Source organism: Bombina bombina, chromosome 3 (genome assembly GCF_027579735.1).
Source record: "Bombina bombina isolate aBomBom1 chromosome 3, aBomBom1.pri, whole genome shotgun sequence".
Classification (NCBI taxonomy): Eukaryota; Metazoa; Chordata; class Amphibia; order Anura; family Bombinatoridae; genus Bombina; species Bombina bombina.
The window spans coordinates 993,519,029-993,542,680 of record NC_069501.1 but is presented as its reverse complement, the minus strand read 5'-3'; the positions used below and the strand labels follow the sequence as shown (position 1 = coordinate 993,542,680).

Sequence of the window (23,652 nt, the reverse complement as noted above, 5' to 3'; positions counted from 1 at the left end):
AATAAAATATCTGTTTAAGTCTTGTGAGATTCTCTTGGGTACGCCGCAATTCTAGAAAGTTAATATGCAAGCGCACAGCTAAGATCTGGGATGACAATGCTTCCGTGACGTTGGTTCTGTTAGCAGATTCAAGTAGTCTAAGTCTGCAGTGGACTTGGGCTAGGGAGAGTCCAGCTAATTTCCTAAGGCGGGCTTGCTTGCGGATGATATAGCCTCTGGTTACCGACTTGATGGCTCCCCAGAGTGTGTCATCGGCAGTCTGACCATTGTCGTTGAGTTGGATGAGATCTATAAGATCTCTTCGCAACTCCTCCCTGAAGGGGATTTCTGCTAGGATATTGCGTGGAAGAGACCATCTATTTTTATGGGGACAAGGGTCACTGATTTGTAAGTCCGCAAGTACTGGATCATGGTCGGACCATGGACATAGAGGAATGCTGAGTCCAGAGTCCCGGCCGAGCAAAAAATATGGTCTAACCTAGAGTAGGTTTTGTGTACCTGGGAGAAATGAGTGAAGTCCCTATCTGTGGTGTCTAGAGACCGCCAAATGTCATAATATCCAAATTCAGACATGATTGATTTGAATCGTGTGGAGAGAAGGGTCAGTTGGGAGGAGGACCTAATTGGGTTTAGCGTCTTGCGGTCAAGTTCAGTATCCCAAATCATGTTATAGTCCCCTGCTATTATGACTCTGCCTTGTTTATGCTGGTCAATCAGCCTCAGGATTTTCCTGAGACAAGCATGCTGTTGAGAATTGGGTAGATAAACTGAGACAAGGGTATGTGTGACATGATCTAGCTTACAGACTACTATCGTGAATCTGGCCTGGGGGTCCCTAAGTACCTGGATTTCATCATAAGCTATCCTCCTGTGAATCATGACAGCAGTCCCTCGAGCTTTCTTTGTGAATGAATAACACTCGATGGTCGTATATGAACGAGAGTGGAATATGTTGGGGGAAGCTAACAACCAATGTGTTTCTTGTAGAAACACTACGTCAGGATTATGATGACGTAGCATACGGGAGAGTAAGCTCCTCTTGTAGGGAGAATTTAAGCCTCTGGAGTTGTGTGTGCATATTCGTAAGCGGGACATTCTCTACCTCCAATCCAGGGAAGTATATGGGCGGGAGAAATATCTGGGAGACCTAGACCGTCTTCCTAGTGAGAGGTGTGTGAGGGCTGGGAAGTAAGGGAAATGATTAGCACGCAAAAAGGAAATGTACTGACAGCACAGGTGGAAATAGTCCACCTAGTTGGAACCCTGGCGTGGGTTAACCAGTGGGGGGGGAGCTAAGAGCGAATGTATGGAGAGGGGAGCTGGAAAGTCCAGCCCCACTCCGAAAACTAGATAAATAAGCTATGGGAAGGTAAACCAAAGTGCAAGTGAGTAAATATCAACCTGTGCGCCCGATAAGGGCATAACCTAAGCAAAATAACCCAGGTGAACATAGAAACCTGACAAGGAACAGTAAATGCAATAAAGTCAAAACACATGAACATAATATAAAGAATAGAATGGAGTCGCATATGATTATATAGGTACATATTTCAGTCAATGCAGGCCCCACTCATTATTACATCAGTGCAACCACAAAGGGTAAGGGGAGTAAGGATAAGACCATTCCACCATGTCATGTCCGTGGGACACTAGGCAGAGTGAATACGGAGACCAGGTATATAGCATTAAGCTGTAGAGAAAATAGGAAGCACCTAGGCCTGTCATCAGGTGGTGGAATGCGGTCCCATACACTTAGTAGTTAAAATTTTCAGTACAATACCTACCCCACTCCATAACCCCAGAAAATAGCAACAGAGGGCATTAAAGGCAGAGGTGAGCATATTTAATCCTATCAGGCCTGTAAAATATGGTGGGCATGTAGGTCAGACAAAAAAGAACAATAGACATAATTAAATTTCTAAACACATAAACCTAACATGTATGAAATCATAGAGTATGGCCCAAGGGACCATGGGGGGACATGTGTCAGGCCATACCATCCCAGTTCCTCTGCCCAACTGCATAGCACCGTAGGTGGGCAGAAGTGGGCGTTTTGTAGCTTGTCAGGTTCCTGAGGTGTGGCAAAAGCAAGTGCCGCTTATCATAAGGACAGAGTCTCCAATTGGATAGGATCCAAAGGCTGCAGTGTTTTCAGTCTCTTCGGTCTTTGTTCTTTCACCGACCACTCGGGGGCCGAGACTCTCAGCTTAGATTGGGTCACGGGGGGTCCCCTGGGGTCTACTGCCATAAGGCCCCACTGACCCAGGGGAGCGGTTCCCTGAGATAGAGAGGTCACCGTGAATGGTTTGTTGTCCTTTGTGATTATTAGTTTAGTAGGGTAACCCCATCTGTATTTGATGTTTTCCCTACGGAGGATCTGTGTGACCGGCTGGAAGTATCTACGATGTTGTAGAGTGTGTGCGAATAGGTCGGGCAGCAGCTGTATGTCCTTGAACTTCTGATATCTGCGGTTTCCGAAAGGCCGCCTGCATTAGCCTGTCCTTGAATGGAAAGCTATGGAAACAGACTATGACGTCTCTCGGTTTCTCTTGTGAGACAGTTCTAGGTTGTAAGGCTCTGTGAGCTCTTTCCATGGTATCTTTAAGTCCATCTGTTGGGCCCAGCAGGTCTTTAAAGAGGTCTTTCAGGAAGGTTTGAATCTCTGCAGGTTGGATGTCCTCCGGGATTCCTCTAAATCTTACGTTGTTTCTGCGAGCCCTATCCTCCACATCGGCAAGTTTAAATTCCAGTTGGCTAATCTGGTCTGCCAGAGATTCCGAGTATGCCAGCAAGTTGGTATGGTCGGTAGCAAGGTCGTCCTGTTTTCTTTCCAGGGAGTCCACCCTGTCCCCAATCTCAGAGATGTCCTTGCGGAGTTCAGCATGATTGCGCTGAATTTCCTTTGTAATGGAGATAGTTTGGTTTGCCAGCATTTTTTTAAGGGTTTCCTCCGTAATTAGGTGTTGTGATCTGACATGAGGCGTAAGGTCAGGTTGGGAGCCATCCCCAAGGGATTCAGAGTCACTCTGATCCTCAAGTAAATCTTCATTCTGGTCTTTAGTTGGTTGCGTGAAGTGGTCCCGAACCGTTTTCTTTACTGGACCTGGTGTTTTCAGGTTTCTCTTAGTGTTATGGGGCATTTTCAAATGAGAGGAGAATATCCTATACTAAACAGTTGAACCTGGATTAGAAATTGCTAAGGAGATATATGAGCCCAACAGGTTGACAAATTGGGAAAAACAGAATTTATGTTTACCTGATAAATTACTTTCTCCAACGGTGTGTCCGGTCCACGGCGTCATCCTTACTTGTGGGATATTCTCTTCCCCAACAGGAAATGGCAAAGAGCCCAGCAAAGCTGGTCACATGATCCCTCCTAGGCTCCGCCTACCCCAGTCATTCGACCGACGTAAAGGAGGAATATTTGCATAGGAGAAACCATATGATACCGTGGTGACTGTAGTTAAAGAAAATAAATTATCAGACCTGATTAAAAAACCAGGGCGGGCCGTGGACCGGACACACCGTTGGAGAAAGTAATTTATCAGGTAAACATAAATTCTGTTTTCTCCAACATAGGTGTGTCCGGTCCACGGCGTCATCCTTACTTGTGGGAACCAATACCAAAGCTTTAGGACACGGATGAAGGGAGGGAGCAAATCAGGTCACCTAAATGGAAGGCACCACGGCTTGCAAAACCTTTCTCCCAAAAATAGCCTCAGAAGAAGCAAAAGTATCAAACTTGTAAAATTTGGTAAAAGTGTGCAGTGAAGACCAAGTCGCTGCCCGACATATCTGATCAACAGAAGCCTCGTTCTTGAAGGCCCATGTGGAAGCCACAGCCCTAGTGGAATGAGCTGTGATTCTTTCAGGAGGCTGCCGTCCGGCAGTCTCATAAGCCAATCTGATGATGCTTTTAATCCAAAAAAAGAGAGAGGTAGAAGTTGCTTTTTGACCTCTCCTTTTACCAGAGTAAACAACAAACAAGGAAGATGTTTGTCTAAAATCCTTTGTAGCATCTAAATAGAATTTTAGAGCGCGAACAACATCCAAATTGTGCAACAAACGTTCCTTCTTTGAAACTGGATTCGGACACAAAGAAGGCACGACTATCTCCTGGTTAATGTTTTTGTTAGAAACAACTTTCGGAAGAAAACCAGGTTTAGTACGTAAAACCACCTTATCTGCATGGAACACCAGATAAGGAGGAGAACACTGCAGAGCAGATAATTCTGAAACTCTTCTAGCAGAAGAAATTGCAACCAAAAACAAAACTTTCCAAGATAATAACTTAATATCAACGGAATGTAAGGGTTCAAACGGAACCCCCTGAAGAACTGAAAGAACTAAGTTGAGACTCCAAGGAGGAGTCAAAGGTTTGTAAACAGGCTTGATTCTAACCAGAGCCTGAACAAAGGCTTGAACATCTGGCACAGCTGCCAACTTTTTGTGAAGTAACACAGACAAGGCAGAAATCTGTCCCTTCAAGGAACTTGCAGCTAATCCTTTCTCCAATCCTTCTTGAAGAAAGGATAGAATCTTAGGAATTTTTACCTTGTCCCAAGGGAATCCTTTAGATTCACACCAACAGATATATTTTTTCCATATTTTGTGGTAAATTTTTCTGGTTACAGGCTTTCTGGCCTGAACAAGAGTATCAATAACAGAATCTGAGAACCCTCGCTTTGATAAGATCAAGCGTTCAATCTCCAAGCAGTCAGTTGGAGTGAGACCAGATTCGGATGTTCGAACGGACCTTGAACAAGAAGGTCTCGTCTCAAAGGTAGCTTCCATGGTGGAGCCGATGACATATTCACCAGATCTGCATACCAAGTCCTGCGTGGCCACGCAGGAGCTATCAAGATCACCGATGCCCTCTACTGATTGATCCTGGCTACCAGCCTGGGGATGAGAGGAAACGGCGGGAATACATAAGCTAGTTTGAAGGTCCAAGGTGCTACTAGTGCATCTACTAGAGTTGCCTTGGGATCCCTGGATCTGGACCCGTAGCAAGGAACCTTGAAGTTCTGACGAGAGGCCATCAGATCCATGTCTGGAATGCCCCACAGTTGAGTAATTTGGGCAAAGATTTCCGGATGGAGTTCCCACTCCCCCGGATGTAATGTCTGACGACTCAGAAAATCCGCTTCCCAATTTTCCACTCCTGGGATGTGGATTGCAGACAGGTGGCAGGAGTGAGTCTCCGCCCATTGAATGATTTTGGTCACTTCTTCCATCGCCAGGGAACTCCTTGTTCCTCCCTGATGGTTGATGTACGCAACAGTCGTCATGTTGTCTGATTGAAACCGTATGAACTTGGCCTTTGCTAGCTGAGGCCAAGCCTTGAGAGCATTGAGTATCGCTCTCAGTTCCAGAATATTTATCGGTAGAAGAGATTCTTCCCGAGACCAAAGACCCTGAGCTTTCAGGGGTCCCCAGACCGCGCCCCAGCCCATCAGACTGGCGTCGGTCGTGACAATGACCCACTCTGGCCTGCGGAAGTTCATCCCTTGTGACAGGTTGTCCAGGGACAGCCACCAACGGAGTGAATCTCTGGTCCTCTGATTTACTTGTATCGTCAGAGACAAGTTTGTATAGTCCCCATTCCACTGACTGAGCATGCACAGTTGTAATGGTCTTAGATGAATGCGCGCAAAAGGAACTATGTCCATTGCCGCTACCATCAAACCTATTACTTCCATGCACTGCGCTATGGAAGGAAGAGGAACGGAATGAAGTATTTGACAAGAGTTTAGAAGTTTTGTTTTTCTGGCCTCTGTCAGAAAAATCCTCATTTCTAAGGAGTCTATTATTGTTCCCAAGAAGGGAACCCTTGTTGACGGAGATAGAGAACTCTTTTCTACGTTCACTTTCCATCCGTGAGATCTGAGAAAGGCCAGGACTATGTCCGTGTGAGCCTTTGCTTGAGGAAGGGACGACGCTTGAATCAGAATGTCGTCCAAGTAAGGTACTACTGCAATGCCCCTTGGTCTTAGCACCGCTAGAAGGGACCCTAGTACCTTTGTGAAAATCCTTGGAGCAGTGGCTAATCCGAAAGGAAGTGCCACGAACTGGTAATGCTTGTCCAGGAATGCGAACCTTAGGAACCGATGATGTTCCTTGTGGATAGGAATATGTAGATACGCATCCTTTAAATCCACCGTGGTCATGAATTGACCTTCCTGGATGGAAGGAAGAATTGTTCGAATGGTTTCCATTTTGAACGATGGAACCTTGAGAAACTTGTTTAGGATCTTGAGATCTAAGATTGGTCTGAACGTTCCCTCTTTTTTGGGAACTACGAACAGATTGGAGTAGAACCCCATCCCTTGTTCCCCTAATGGAACAGGATGAATCACTCCCATTTTTAACAGGTCTTCTACACAATGTAAGAATGCCTGTTTTTTTATGTGGTCTGAAGACAATTGAGACCTGTGGAACCTCCCCCTTGGGGGAAGCCCTTTGAATTCCAGAAGATAACCTTGGGAGACTATTTCTAGTGCCCAAGGATCCAGAACATCTCTTGCCCAAGCCTGAGCGAAGAGAGAGAGTCTGCCCCCCACCAGATCCGGTCCCGGATCGGGGGCCAACAGTTCATGCTGTCTTGGTAGCAGTGGCAGGTTTCTTGGCCTGCTTTCCCTTGTTCCAGCCTTGCATTGGTCTCCAGGCTGGCTTGGCTTGAGAAGTATTACCCTCTTGCTTAGAGGACGTAGCACTTGGGGCTGGTCCGTTTCTACGAAAGGGACGAAAATTAGGTTTATTTTTGGCCTTGAAAGACCTATCCTGAGGAAGGGCGTGGCCCTTGCCCCCAGTGATATCAGAGATAATCTCTTTCAAGTCAGGGCCAAACAGCGTTTTCCCCTTGAAAGGAATGTTAAGCAATTTGTTCTTGGAAGACGCATCCGCTGACCAAGATTTCAACCAAAGCGCTCTGCGCGCCACAATAGCAAACCCAGAATTTTTCGCCGCTAACCTAGCCAATTGCAAAGTGGCGTCTAGGGTGAAAGAATTAGCCAATTTGAGAGCACGGATTCTGTCCATAATCTCCTCATAAGGAGGAGAATCACTAGTGATCGCCTTTTCTAGCTCATCGAACCAGAAACACGCGGCTGTAGTGACAGGGACAATGCATGAAATTGGTTGTAGAAGGTAACCTTGCTGAACAAACATCTTTTTAAGCAAACCTTCTAATTTTTTATCCATAGGATCTTTGAAAGCACAACTATCTTCTATGGGTATAGTGGTGCGTTTGTTTAAAGTAGAAACCGCCCCCTCGACCTTGGGGACTGTCTGCCATAAGTCCTTTCTGGGGTCGACCATAGGAAACAATTTTTTAAATATGGGGGGAGGGACGAAAGGTATACCGGGCCTTTCCCATTCTTTATTTACAATGTCCGCCACCCGCTTGGGTATAGGAAAAGCTTCTGGGGGCCCCGGGACCTCTAGGAACTTGTCCATTTTACATAGTTTCTCTGGGATGATCAAATTCTCACAATCATCCAGAGTGGATAACACCTCCTTAAGCAGAGCGCGGAGATGTTCCAACTTAAATTTAAATGTAATCACATCAGGTTCAGCTTGTTGAGAAATTTTCCCTGAATCTGAAATTTCTCCCTCAGACAAAACCTCCCTGGCCCCCTCAGACTGGTGTAGGGGCCCTTCAGAAACAATATCATCAGCGTCCTCATGCTCTTCAGTATTATCTAAAACAGAGCAGTCGCGCTTACGCTGATAAGTGGGCATTTTGGCTAAAATGTTTTTGATAGAATTATCCATTACAGCCGTTAATTGTTGCATAGTAAGGAGTATTGGCGCGCTAGATGTACTAGGGGCCTCCTGAGTGGGCAAGACTGGTGTAGACGAAGGAGGGGATGATGCAGTACCATGCTTACTCCCCTCACTTGAGGAATCATCTTGGGCATCATTTTCTCTAAATTTTGTGTCACATAAATCACATCTATTTAAATGAGAAGGAACCTTGGCTTCCCCACATTCAGAACACAGTCTATCTGGTAGTTCAGACATGTTAAACAGGCATAAACTTGATAACAAAGTACAAAAAAACGTTTTAAAATAAAACCGTTACTGTCACTTTAAATTTTAAACTGAACACACTTTATTACTGCAATTGCGAAAAAGTATGAAGGAATTGTTCAAAATTCACCAAAATTTCACCACAGTGTCTTACAGCCTTAAAAGTATTGCACACCAAATTTGGAAGCTTTAACCCTTAAAATAACGGAACCGGAGCCGTTTTTATCTTTAACCCCTTTACAGTCCCTGGTATCTGCTTTGCTGAGACCCAACCAAGCCCAAAGGGGAATACGATACCAAATGACGCCTTCAGAAAGTCTTTTCTATGTATCAGAGCTCCTCACACATGCGACTGCATGTCATGCTTCTCAAAAACAAGTGCGCAATACCGGCGCGAAAATGAGACTCTGCCTATGATAAGGGAAAGCCCCTAGAGAATAAGGTGTCCCAAACAGTGCCTGCCGATATTATTTTACAAAATACCCAGATTAAAATGATTCCTCAAGGCTAAATATGTTTATTATATGAATCGATTTAGCCCAGAAAATGTCTACAGTCTTAAAAAGCCCTTGTGAAGCCCTTATTTATTGTCTGTAATAAAAATGGCTTACCGGATCCCATAGGGAAAATGACAGCTTCCAGCATTACATCGTCTTGTTAGAATGTGTCATACCTCAAGCAGTAAAATTCTGCTCACTGTTCCCTCAACTGAAGTTAATTCCTCTCAACAGTCCTGTGTGGAACAGCCATCGATTTTAGTAACGGTTGCTAAAATCATTTTCCTCTTACAAACAGAAATCTTCATCTCTTTTCTGTTTCAGAGTAAATAGTACATACCAGCACTATTTTAAAATAACAAACTCTTGATTGAATAATAAAAACTACAGTTAAACACTAAAAAACTCTAAGCCATCTCCGTGGAGATGTTGCCTGTACCACGGCAAAGAGAATGACTGGGGTAGGCGGAGCCTAGGAGGGATCATGTGACCAGCTTTGCTGGGCTCTTTGCCATTTCCTGTTGGGGAAGAGAATATCCCACAAGTAAGGATGACGCCGTGGACCGGACACACCTATGTTGGAGAAAGGAAAATACACATGCACATTAGTATTACATGACTGAGTGGGGCCTGACGTCCACTTATGACCTCTATCTCCCCATGGCGGCGTTTATGAGCAGAACACTGCCCTACAACTCTGTGTGATTAGCCTAAGACGCCGACCCACGTGGAGACAGGGGCCCAGTGGAGCCTACTGCGAATCACCTTTAGTTTATAATGAGACACCTCAGTTAAACCTGGAAGAGATATTCCCCCTCGGACCCAGGGAAGGGGGGGGTACGACCTGTTGGAAGGGAAAAAGGAAAGTGGAGGTGACCAGCCTACGTGGGCAGGCCGGAAAGGAGGAGTCCGAAGGGGAGGATTTAGTGAGAGCAAAAGTGTTTAACACTCAAATGGGTTTACCAGCGTACACTACCAGAGTCAGTGTCTCCCGTCAATCCACTCACAGGGCGAGGGGCTGAGTTTGACCTCTCTTTTGACCCGCAAACAGCTTATGTGCAGCAGACAGGCAGGAGAGACTAGGGTCTAAGCAGTGTGGGTCCCCTTGTCCTGAAAAGAAGACGTACAGGTTATGTTATGGCAAAACACTTAAGTAAAATAAGACACTCCACTCTGTGCTAGGGCCACAGAGAAACATAAACTGGCGCTGCAGCACAAAAAAACACAGTTCCAAATCAGCACCCTCTATTAATAAAGTCAGCAGCAATCAATAGCCTGGGCTGCCGTGTGGAAGGTAAACCTCTTGAGAAGCTTATGAATGTCCTGGGAGGGAGTGTCAGGAAAGTGATAATTGAGGTGCCTGCAACGTATGGGTGTAGATATCTCTATGCCTTTTAAACTGTTATTTGCTGAAGTAACAGATTTGTGCAGTCCAATAAGAGTTAGCAATTGTGGGCGGTTGCCTGTGCTTTACCAGGGTCACAGTTACTCAGAGTGTCACATAAACAGGGCAACAGGGTATCAGTGGCAGCGACTTACAAGCAAAGGATCCAGAAGTCCAGTACTGCACCTGAATAAAGAACCATATGTTGGTGTCTACACTTCTAGGCAGGGGCCCTTCTCTACAGGGGGGGGTTAGGTATACAGCAGTGTAGATCTGGAATTCAGCTTGTGCCATTAATGATTCAGTAAAAAGGAAATGCCAAGAGAGTGTCAGTTCACATAAATGGAAGGGTAAATCAAATGAGTCAGCCTCCAAAAACAGTAACAGTTCTGTAAGGTGTACAGATGGATTATGGATAGGGGGGTCTGCGTGAGCCCTAGAGGTTGGTTGAAGATCCGTGACGCAGCATAACCCCCAAACAAGTTAGAAGGTGTATGCTCCTTGTAATGACACTAAGGGGATAGGGCTGAGCCTATACCACGTGCCCAACACTACCTGATTGCAGGTCACTTGGCACTAAATACCTATGGGGTGTTGTGCTGCGCCTTCTCTGATGTTAGTGTCTCCCAGAAGGCCAGGGGAACTTCAAATCAGATCCAAATTACATTGTGGGTCAAGTGGGCCTAGCGGTGCACAATAGAGGCCTCCTCAGGATACACCTCTCCTAGCCCCCACAGTACCACCCCGACAGCTAGGGTAACAGAGTAAAGGCTGCCATTAACTCCAAAACTAAGTGTCCCCTCTGTTAGGCAATGTGAGGTAGCAAATAAGAGGGCCCCCTGTGCAGCAAAAATGTTGCGTGGCAAAGCTGTGTCTCACCCTATCACTGCTGAAGTCTCGTCTGATGGCTGCTCCGGCAGGGCCTACTATGTAGGCAAAGTCTTCCCCTGTGTCTCCTCCAGAAGGTAGAAGGGGCGTTCTGGGTAACAGCCTTGCTCAGGCTCCTCTATCCATCAGACCTTGCCGCGTAGCGTTAGGGAGCAAGGCCGGGGCGGCAAGATGGCGGCTATTCCCGCCGCTTTCTTCCTCTGTGCGGCCGACGGGCAGAGTTGGGATCCAAGGCAGCGCCCTGTCAGCGACGACCACCAATCTCCCACTGCAGATTTCCCGGCCAAGCCAGCCGGATCGGGCTCCTCCTGTAAGGCCAGACGTGGCCAGCAGCTTCTTCACCAGAGCACGCTGGTCCCAGCGCTCCGTCCCGCTCACCTCTGACTGCGCTGCCCACACTGATCACTTTCGACAGGTCCCAGGTCAGTGTCGCTAGTACCGGAGCAGAGCCCTGACCCTCCGGTACAGTCGGCAAGCACAGGTGGGTGGATGTGCTAAGAGCTGGTAGGTGATTCAGCGCCAGTCACTTCACAATGGGGTAAAAAGTTCCGTGGAAGCTCCAAAACAGGGTGCCTGTCAAGGGTATAGGACAGGGCACCTAGAGCAAATAAAAAAGTAATTTTTTTAGGGAAAAATAGGCTTTAAAAATGGTTTTATAATGATAAGCTGAGAGGAGCTCTAGCCTGATACGTCCACTCTGCACGGCAGTTAGCTCCGCCCTCCCCCCCCCCCCCCCCCGGGGTCAGTGAATTTTGCTGCGTCACTCTGTTGCTTCCGAGATCCTCGGAACCTCGAAGTGGGAAGGTTAGAGGGTTTAGTGCCTCTTTTCCGCCGGTTGGGGCGGTTTTGCCTTTAGGAAGCCCTGGGAATTGTCCTTTTTGGACTTGTTCCTTTAGTGGTTCTCTTCTTCATTGAGACCTTCTTGGAATTGGTCCGTTTCTGCTTGTGGATTGGGTCGTCTTCGGGGGACTTGAATTCCCTTTGGGAGTTAATTCTTCCTTTTTCGGGACATTGGACAGTGAGGTCTTTTTGGGCTCCGGTTAGGGGTCCTTCCCTGGTGTTGGGAATGCTCTGCATCTCCTTCTTGGGATAGAAGAGGTCATAGTGGTTTTCCACTCATATGGTTCAGGTATTGCCATCCAGGTGGCATCCAAACCCATGTTTTACTGTCCTCTGACTTCGAATCTGAGGTGATGTGGAGGCTTGCTGTTGCTCTGTTCGGGTGACTTGTCCTCACTGTTCCCCTTGTGTCTTGAGCTTGTGGCTAGCTGGACAGCTAGCTCAGCATACTAATGCTCTGAGGCTACTCTGTACTGTAGCAAACCGAGGGTTGCTAGTTCGATCCCCGGCGAGGTCTACTCAGCCTTTCCTCCCTTTGAGGTTGATAAAATGAGCAGCGCCTTGTGTCCCTTAAGGGGGATTAGCCACGCTTTTCAAACACAATCATGTTAATGTTGCTTGGACACCTGTTAGCTCTAGTGTCCTTTTATGGCCTTGGCTCTTTAAAGTGTTGGGTTCCTGCAAGGGGTGGTCTCTTCCCTTTGGGTCGAGACTTGCAAGGGCTTCTTGCTCTTGTTATCCGGGTTATTCTGGATTTTTCCCTGGGAGGTCTGTTTTTTTTTATATCACACGAGGGATTTATGTTCCTGGAAGATTGTTTAATCTAAACATTTGTGGGGCCCGGGCCTGGATTGCCTGGAGTGTGTCCTCTGTCTTGGAGGTTGGGCAATCTGCTATTTTTGTTCGGCCACTTTTTCCTTACGGATAGTGTTCTCCGTGTCTTCCTACGTATGGCAGCGTGTTGCTGGGCTCAGATGTTTATCTTTTTGAGTTTGCTACTTGTAATTTTTCTGTTTGCTTAGTCTGAGTTCTGACATTTTGAGGACTTTGTCTTCAGCTGTCTTTTTCGGTGCTGTTGCATGATGTTTGGGAGGTGTTTCTTCTCCTTGATGATGCCCGGTTGCTCCTTGTGGGTTGGGCGTCGTCTCCCCTTGTTCTCGGTATCCATTCGGGCTCTGTGGACTTGGCCCTCCTTTTGAAGTTTTTTTTTTTCCTTTATTGGATGTTGCTGTACCGTTTGGATATCCCTTTGGCTCACCCTTGTCCTCTCCCTTTTGGGGATTTTGCTACTGTACTAGTAAGGGTTGTGTGGGGACCGACTGCTGGGCGGCGGTTCTCCTGGAGGAGAGTTGGCTCAGTGAGTCTGCTTTGCAGGTCTCTAGTAGGCTTTCGGACTATCTGCGGGTCAGTGTCCTTGGGTCTTTTTCCTTCTAGTTTTTTTTCCCCGGCTTTGATGAAGCGGGTTGGGTTGGGTTTTTTTCAGGCCTGGTGCCCTCAGAATGAGCTTCCTACTGTACCCTGACGTTTTGGCATTCAGTGTCCTCTATAGCTTGGGTATTGTTTTCCCAAAAGTAATGAATGCAGCTGTGGACTCTTTCCATTTATGAAGAAAACCTTAAAGGGACACTGAACCCATTTTTTTTTCTGTGATTCAGATAGAGCATGCAATTTTAAGCAACTTTCTAATTTACTCCTATTATCAATTTTTCTTCGTTTTCTTGCTATCTTTATTTGAAAAAGAAGGCATCTAAGCTTTTTTTTAGGGTTCAGAACTCTGGACAGCACTATTTTATTGGTGGATGAATTTATCCACCAATCAGCAAGGACAACCCAGGTTGTTCACCAAAAATGGGCCGGCATCTAAACTTAAATTCTTGCATTTAAAATAAAGATACCAAGAGAATAAGAAAATTTGATAATAGGAGTAAATTAGAAAGTTGCTTAAAATGCCATGCTCTATCTGAATCATGAAAGAAAAAATTTGGGTACATTGTCCCTTTAAACTATTCTTACCTGAAAATTTTTCTTTTCTTCAGATGGGAAAGAGTCCACAGCTCCCCACCCATATTTTTTCTGTGGGGCGTCTTATTTTTTTATTCTTCTGGCACCTTTTCACCCTGGTATCTTCTACTGTTCCTTGTTCCTCGGCAGAATAACTGGGAGATGAGGGAAGTGGGAGGAGTATTTAAGCCTTTGACTGGGGTGTCTTTGCCTCCTCCTGGTGGTCAGGTTCTTATTTCCCAAAAGTAATGAATGCAGCTGTGGACTCTTTCCATCTAAAGAAAAGAAAATTATCAGGTAAGCATAATTTAGAACAAGAAATACAATTGACATCAGTCATTAATTTGTCTGATTATAATCTTAGCATTACTGAAGAGAAAGTTCTAAGTTTGGGACTTAGTTTTTTCCCTCCAATGATTTTGATTTGTTTTCTACATTACTTGACGTGAACAAACTAATAAGAACACTCACATTAAAGAAACACTTTAAAGCATATCCTTCTGATGATCATTGTACACGGGATTTTGATAGTAATGTTACATTAGGATTGACGTTTAATGAATGTTGTGATGTAGCAAATTTGGAATCATTACAAATGGAAGGTTATATTACAGATAATGACTCTATGAACTACACTAACACTAGTTGTCCCAAATTCAGAGGTGATTCTAAATTTTATCCCATTCAATCCAGAGGCCATCTTCTGGAAAAATTCTAAAGAAGGGTTGAAGATGACCTCAATAAATTGGCTTATACCTCTGGTTTTGGGTCAAAAGGCAATCTAAACTATAAAGAGAAAACTGCATTGAGGGCCCTAAGTGAGAATAAAAACCTGGTAATAAGGGCAGCGGACAAGGGAGGTTCAATAGTGCTAATGAATAGAGTTTTTTTATTAATGAAGCACTGAGGCAGTTGGACAATCCCCAGCAATATACAAAATTAGGTTTTGACCCAACTACCAGGTTCCAAAAGGAGTTATCACATCTTATTGATGATGGCAGGGAAGCAGTTTTTTTTTGATGATGACACATGTGACTTTTTTTATAATAAATGCCCCAAAATACTTGGTAAATGTTGAAGGAAGACCCGTTATCAGTGGGATTGGTTCTATGTTTGAGCCACTTTCTAAGTGGTTAGATTCACTTTTACAGCCCCTAGTCGAGGAGCTCCTAAGCCATTTACAGGATACCAAACAACTCCTCAAAGAGATTGAAGAGATCTCCTGGGGAGAAAACTTTGGCTGGTTAAATATTGATGTTAAAACATTGTACTCATCCATCCCACATGATTGTGGTTTGGAAGCCATTGCTTTTTTCCTCAGAAGATCTACTACTTATGATGTAGCGTTTATTAAGTTTGTTCTCAAAATAACTGAATATTTACTGACACACAACTTTTTTGTGTTTGAGCACAACTTTTATCTCCAAAGGTGTGGCACGGCCATGGGGGCAAAATTTGCCCCCTCTTATGCCAACCTGTATATGGGTTGGTGGGAGCTGTGCCACATCTTTGGAGATAAGTTTAAGAATAATATTGTCTATTACCGTCGGTATATAGACGATTTGCTTATCATTTGGAACGGAAGTAGGGAGGAAGCCCAGGTTTTTGTAACAGGTTTAAATAACAACAATGCTAATCTCCAATTCACTCATGAATATGGTGAGTCTGAAATAAATTATTTAGATGTGACTCTCCATGGAGAAAGGGAACAAAATGTCAGGGTTGAATTATACAGAAAACCGATCACAGGGAATACCCTGTTACATGCTGAAAGTAGTCACCACAGACAAGTGTTCAGATCTGTACTTAACGGACAATTTACCAGGGTAAGGAGAAATTGTACCAGAGACATTGAGTATTCTAGACACGAGAAGGAACTATCAAGGACATTTTCCGAGAGAGGCTATCCAAGACAGGAAATAGATAGGGCTCGCAAAGAAGTGAATGATAAGGATAGATCTAGTCTCCTAAATGATAGAGTTAAGGAATCAGGAAGTGACAAAGATTGCAAACAGATACATTTGTAACACAATACAGCAGACAATACAATCAAATATGCAACATTGTGCGTAAACATCTGACAATGTTAAAAGCAGATGATGATTTAATGCAGGTAGTTTCTCAGGGCTGAAGATTTGCCTTTAAAAGGTGAAAAACCCTAGGGAACTATCTAGCCCCTACACAGTTAAAGAATATAAATCAAGTGAATCCTCTTGGTTGAGATTCAAATGGGTTTACAGATGCAGTTATAGCAATTGCATAGTTTGCAAGCATGTAAAAATGGGGTATATGTTTAAGAGCACATATACCGGTGAAACTTTTTCGCACAGATCGCTCTTTAATTGTAGATCCTCTTATGCTATTTATTTGCTGAACTGTGACTTATGTGATGTTCAGTATACAGGCCTAACGACCCGCCAAGTAAGGATTAGGGTCAGGGAACATATTAATGACATTAAACTAGGGAGATTAACTACACCCCTAGTTAGTCATTTTAGAGATAAACACAACAAAGATCCTAAGTCACTCTCATGGACCATCATAGAGGTGGTACACACAGACAATAGAGGGGGTGACAGATGCTCTTCTTTCAAAGAGAAATTTTCTGGATACACAGGTTGAACACCAGGGTTCCGAATGGTTTCAATTCAGAATTTGATTTGATAAACTACTGGTGTTGACCTGTGTATCCGTACTTTTTGCAGGCTGATAATTGTAACCAAGTCTCTAAGATTGTCATCTTTTTCTTTTTAGTATTACCATTATATTTCATCTCTTTATGAAACAGTAAGATTATCACCTCCAATATATAACTACATGACATAGTAAAAATATGTACAAGGTATAACTTAGGATAATGACATATAAAGGCTTTGTACTTTAAAATAAGGGTATAGCCAACCAGGGAAATGTGTGACACTATAGACATAATTATGGAATATGACACACAGAGGATAGGTGCTCATAAAAATAAGGTCATAGTCACTCAGGAAAACCGTATAACAATGCAGGTTTGGACATCAGTTTAATAAATTAAAAAGAAGATGGAAGTTAAAACTTTTCAAAAGAGAGAGAACAGCACTCCGTGAGATAGAACAGAAGCTGGAATAACTTCCATGCATGTTCATTTTTATTGAATTCCTCAGGGTGCCAGTTCTTTTTGCACACTATGCCCCTTCACAGAGAAAAAATATCCTGAAGCATATCAGTCTGACCCTGCCCAATGACAGTCCAGCGCCGAAATACCAGGCAATTCCTCTCTGAACAAGGGAGGATCATATATATATATATATATATATATATATATATATATATATATATATATATATATATATATATATATATATATATATATATATATATATATATATATATATATATATATATATATATATATATATTTTCTTGTTTAATTTATTTTTAGTGCATTTTTTGGGGGGTTGTGGATGTAATTTCTCAGGGATTTTTTTTTTAATCCTCCCTTTTATTACTCGTGGACTCCACAGCTTGGGTTTTAGGTTCTCTTTCATATAGGTGGTGAGAGTCCATGATCCATTACTCCTGTGAACTCCTTTATGCTTACATGATAAATTAATTTCTTTAAAGTGATGGTAAATTCACTTCCATAACTTTGCATAGTCTGAAAACTCTTCTCCTAACTATCGATATGCTTATTTTGTTCCAATGTCAAATCTACTTTTAATCACTTTTTGTCAGGCTCCGTTACCTGATTGAATGCAGCCTTTCTGAATGATTTTCCCTTAGGCTTCTTTGATTGGCAGCTCTTTCAGCCAATCAAAGCCTCACCATGCGCCCCATGTAAGTTAATCACAGCACGCTCCCTTGCTTGGAACTCAGGCTGAAAGTTGAACTGCGCACACGCAACTACTACGCTATTTGCGCAACATAAACAGTGAGGCTGCTTACTGTTATGGCTTTTATTCCTTTTTCTCACCTTACTTTGCTTGGCTATACGTTAGACTGAGGTATGTGCAAAGGAGGGGTTTTATAGTGTTCTTAAGGTTTGAGACTCTTTGCCTCTTCCTAGTGATAGAGAAGAATAATTCCCAGGAGTAGTGGACTGTGGACTCTCAGCACCATGAAAGAAATTAATTTATCAGGTAAGCATAAATTGTGTGTGATTTTTTTTTTTTTTCTCTTCTTGCATATAAAAATATAAACTTTTATTCTGGGATATAAGCTATAGAAAACAAGACCATTTTTTTTAAATATATATATATATATATATATCGCTAATGAAACCCTTACACTTTGTCCCCTGTTTTTCTTTATTTTTTTTAGGTTTGGCATCACATCAGCTGACCCAAAAGGTAACAGTTAAATGTGTTGCAGAAATAATTCCTTCTGCAGTCTGGTTTCTGTTGTAATATAATTTTTGTCATTGCTACAGTCCTTTCAGATATGTTTTGTAAGGGATATTTGTTTATTGGCCCTTTGGGAGAAAGTTTCTTCCTGATTTTTCTTTGCAGGAAATAAATGCCCATACGTAATACCTTAGTTAAAGGGACAGTAACCACTTTTTAGGCCTGATGATCTAAAGTTCTCTTATCTGGCAAGATTATCGGAGAGTGAGTGTGAAGGGTGATAATAAGATACAACACTCTATCTCTATTAAGCTGATCCCAGATTAGGTGAACCAACCTCAAGGGTTTACCTATTGCAAAACAGAAAAAAGAGGGAGTTGGGATAGCGCTATGACTAGCTTAGAGATTAAAGGGGGCAAAAATAAATAATCCACTATATAGTGTAAATAAATGAACACTAAATAAATATATAAAAAATATAAAAAAGGAAATTAATTAAATATATTGAATTGATGGAATGAACGATTTATACTAGATGATGGAAATAAAATGAATAAGGTTTCACCTAAGTGGTAAAAAAGGCCCAAATATAACTGGGGACATATGAGTCAACGAATATATTAAAGTGCTCTTAGCATTGATAGGTGATCAACACCGTTAAACAACCAATAAGGCCAGTGAAGCGTGCATATTACCAGTGAAGCGTATATATTACAAGGAGATATAAAGTATCAAACAAATTGAATTTATTGAATGACAATTAATTAAATAGATAAGAATATTCAAAGTAGTAGAAATAAACTGATGTAAGATAAAAAAGGGGATGCCGGCATCAAATAAAAAACAGATATTAAATAAGCATAATATAACAATGTAAAAAAGTGCATATAAAATAGGCTAAAATGTAACTGATATTATAAACAAAGTACCCAACAGTTATAACAAACAGATACCATATCTTGTGTATTGGGAACCTGTGTCCTTTTAATATCGCAACAGTGTCTTTTCACAGTTTGGATGTTTTTCTGTGAATAAAAGTGGCAGATAAAACCTGATTTGAAAAGGTGATGTCCTTTCCGTGAATCTGCGTCTTTTAGGCTCTGTCCAAACGGATCGAATGGCTGTTTAGCGTTCCCCCCAAGCGGTTAGAGTAGTGAACCTCTTTGTGTTGGTGTCAGCAATCCACGCAGGCGGTTAAAGCAGTAATCCTCTCTGTGTTAGTAACAGATCCGTGTTAGAGTTCAGGAGTGAATCATTTCATTTCCAATTGAATTGTAAAAGGCTTTGCATTAAATAGGTAAACAGAATAAAGATATGTCACAAAGGGTGGGTCCGTAACAGTAGGTCCTGGGACAGGAATTACACATACAGAGACAGCTCAGAATGTATTTTCGTGACTGCTCAATGTACCTGTCCTATCTACTGACGTGACCACACCGAGGTAGGAATAGTACGTATCCAAAAAGTAGGCAAATTCTACGCGTTTCAGCCACCAGGGGCCTTTATCAAGATGCCTACTAGATGTGTCTTACAATTTAAATAGCCCACGTTCAAATTTAATTGGATAAAATCCAGCTTGTGGGTGCGATACAATATGTAAAAGTAAAATGTACAATTATACTACTAGCCCTACTCACAATTAAATTTATAAGGTATTATTAACAATAAATTAATGCATAAAATCTATTTTATTTTATTTGATACATTAAATCTCAACTCCATTCGCTTCACTGGAGGTAGAGAACGCTCCATGGAAATAGACCACCTAAAAACCATACAACAGTTAATTGAAGTGAAATTCATATATATTAACTAGTTTGTATGCGTTTATTTTAGCAAATTCTAATACAATAATAGTCATTGGAGTTTGGGCTGGTTTTTTTAGGAGATTTTTAACCGCTATTTAAACGGAATGCTATAATGCCTGAAAAGTTAATATGAATATATATATTCTATATATATTCTATATATCGATCTCTATATGTTTTATTTATTTAAAAAACATTAAAAAGGTATGTTTATAAGAAACTCATGGAAAAAATAAATGTTGTAAAAAAATATAAATGTAAAAAATATGAAAAATTAAGCGAAATTCCTATACCCCAATATAGTATAAAGGATATAAAGAACTAATATGAAAATCTATAAAAAGTGTCTATATACGTATGAATGTAGAATATTCTATGTGTATGCGAATTATAAATAGACTTGTATATTAACAGAAAGAGAAAGTGAATTACTAATAGACTGTTGGATTAACAGACTGAGGAAGTAAAAAATGTAGGATTATGTATACAGAGTGGATAATAAATCCTAAATTAAATTTCTTTTTAGTAAGGATTCCATTATTTATTATCTCAAAGATGGAATTCAATATAATAGAAATTAGGGATATTAGAATGAGGTAAATATACAGTTTCCTGTTATAATAGTATTAGAACAGCATGCTTAGATCCATTTCTGAATTTAGGCCATGTGGGTAGAGGGTCTTAAAATTAAATATGAATTCTGCTTCTTTCTTAAGTAATGCATTATTATTTCCCCCCCTAATTCCTAAATTAATTTGCTTAATTCCCCAATATTTAAAATTCTTGGGACTTCCTGCATGTGCTTCTTTGAAATGAGTGTATAGTTTCGTTTCTGTAGATCCATGTTCTATTTTTAGAATATGTTCACAGATTCTATCCCTCAAAATCCTGCTTGTCTGTCCAAAATAGAGAAAATCACATGATTATCTGAGAGGTCTCTTCAGTTCTGCGAGTTCCCTCAAACAATTATAGAAAGACAAATTTTATATTGAGAGACATTTTTTATGTACAGTAGCTATGCAGGGTTTTTTATTTGAAGGAGAGATAATGCTAGAAATGTTGTTAGCTGTAGACAATTAGGCAAATATATGCAGCAAGGTAAGACTTGAAAAGTCAGCAGGGTGGATTTTCAAGTTCTCAGAATTAGAAAATCCTAATTTTTCAAAGCTAAATTACATGGAAAGGGGGAAAAATAAATAATGAAAGTATATAGCAGAGTTTTTACATAAAAATCTTTAACTGATGGCCAAGTTTTTATATAGAACAGTGGTATGTTCTATTATTTTGAATGGATATTTCTCTTTTTATGTATTTAAAACAGACATTTAAACTCATATAACAGCAATTACTGTTTTTAAAAGTAATTTTTAAAAATAAATTAACACTGTCATTTCATTATCACAATTTATACAGTTTTGTAAATCAAGAGTAGATGTAGGCATCTTTTAAAAACCCTGAATGAATCTGTTTTCCTAGTCTCTTGCTGTGGCCAATGTAAGGCATATGTAATAAGACGCTAAGCTAACCAATCAATATGTGGAATGTTATAGTCTCTTTAGAGATTGGAAAATTGAACCAACGCCAATAATCCAGGTGGGAAAGCTAATAACAATACAAATTCAAAAGCTCAAACATTAATTGATGAATTTGGTCAATATATAAAAATATAACAGTGAGCTACTGTATACGCTGTATTTAAACCTACAAATGTGTATATATATGGATATATCTCTCAATCTAGTATAAAATGTAATAAAATACTGGTACCCTGTTATAAAAACTTACAGAACACAGATAACCAAAATGGGAGAGTATGTGTACACAATAACACTATATTTTCAAATTAAAGGCAATATCGATAGTCTCACCAATACCAGGTATAAGTATGGATTCCAATGTGGTTCTCAGGCAGAAAAGACTGGCTGCTGCTGTTCCACAAATGGTGTCCTTCGGACCACCTGGAGTAGGGTAGAAGCCAAGAGAATCTGGAAAGAAACACAGCGCAACCAGATAAACGTTGATATATCATTACGCTACAATTTAATCTACTCTTATACCTTGGAAGGATCTTTAACAGTTTCATATTTTATAAGTCCCGTATGACAGTCAGCTCTATCTCTATTCAAAGACCACAGAAAGCATCACCTCATGCTGTGCTGGCAGCTCTTTTGCATATGACCAGCGCGATACTGATGCCGGGTAGTATTTCCTTGATTCAGAGGTTGATGACGTCAGGCAGCTACGGGTCCCCACTTGGTACAAAAAGCATCAACGAGTTTCTACCTCTAAATGTTAAGTCTTTCTCAAGAGGTACAATGATCTGATAGTTGGATAGCCTGTGATTGCCTTTAAATGTCCACAAAAGTTTTCTGATTGGTGCAGCCACGGCACTTGGAATATAGTCCTTCTCTTATGACAGTGCACATATTACTAGGCCGTGGACAAAAACCTTAACTACAATATTAAGTTGTAGGCAGCTCAATATAAACAATATAAAGGCAATTTATGAAAACTTAATATCAAAACCTGTCGACTAAAATAAGTGTTAAAAATAATATAAAAAAAGATTATATAAATAATGCATGTAATTGGTAACGGGATTCATACATATAAAAGCAGAATTCAATTTTATCCTCTTATGTATACATGAAGTAATTTTTATTTTTTATAAATGTAAATACTGTACACATATAGAAACAAGATCCAATTTTATCCCTTATTACATCATGACTTAATTTAGATATATCGTATATATGTTACTAGTTGACATTATTATAAAATATTAAGAATTAAAAATATATATATAAAAATTATACCCTCTATCAGGGCCGCCATCAGGGGGTGACAGGGGTGACTCCTGTCAGGGGCCCAATGGGCCAGGGGGGCACCATGAGGCAAGAACTAAAAAAAAATTTAAATTTTGGCAGCCACCAGTGGGTACTACAGCAGAGTGCTAATTGGGCATGGGAAATGTTATTACAAGGAGTAAAGTATTAGCATTTGAGAGGATTTCTGAGTGTGCACTAAACCACTATGCACAGTGTGAGACAGACTTCGCACTTTGTTTGTATTGTGTGTGCCTGAGTCAGACGGCAGATCACTTTCATTTGCAGAGGAGGTAGGACTTACTTTGCACAAAGAAATAAAAAAACATTTGCTATTTAAGATTTTAACTTCAGTGTGGTAGTAGTTGTATGGTGGGGCCAGGGGTCCATAAAAACACATTTTTTAGCAGCAGTGTATTTATGATTATTTGATAATGCTGTAGAAATTCTATATTTAAAACCATGCAGAAATGTTTCCTCCTCAATACACAAATGGTAGGTGCCTTTTTGGCAGATATGCATTTTTTTATTTATAATATATATATTACATTCCAGTTTACTGCCCCTTTATGCAAGGACTTTCCAGATGCAAGGAGGCATTTTATCTAAGATTTTTACATCTGCATAAAATGTTATACTCTCAGACTAAGATTGCTCAGTGTTTGAAATGAGACAGGTTAACTTAAAACTGTTCAGTTTACACTACAGCTGACATAATTTTGAAATACATACCAACAAGCCTAAATCCTGCATTTAACCAGATCTAATGGTATGAGTACCACAGCTTATGGTCCCACCAAGACCATATAGAGTACAGCATTTTCAAAATCCATAAGTACAGCTGACAGATGGGAACATTTGTACACTATATTTGAAGTTGTGCTCTTGGTTGGGGGAAATGGGGAAAAAACAAACATATGTCAACCTTTTAAAAGTACTTTTCTTCATCTAGCCATCTACCCAGATCATTAATGTACTATTTTGAATTAATAAAATTATGTTTGTTTGCACATTTACAAATATGATTCTTTAAAAAGTGATCTCTTAATT

General features: G+C 41.2%; 1 protein-coding gene across 2 annotated transcripts in view; it reads left to right on the top strand.

Annotated features, from left to right (window-relative positions):
* The window catches only part of SARNP (SAP domain containing ribonucleoprotein), a 360,966-nt gene that overhangs the window by 167,138 nt on the left and 170,176 nt on the right, over positions 1 to 23,652 (top strand). For both annotated transcript variants that reach the window (XM_053708128.1, XM_053708129.1), the window contains exon 7: positions 17,947 to 17,975. In XM_053708128.1, coding sequence (XP_053564103.1) covers positions 17,947 to 17,975 — 29 coding nt within the window. The remainder of the gene's footprint in view (positions 1 to 17,946; positions 17,976 to 23,652) is intronic.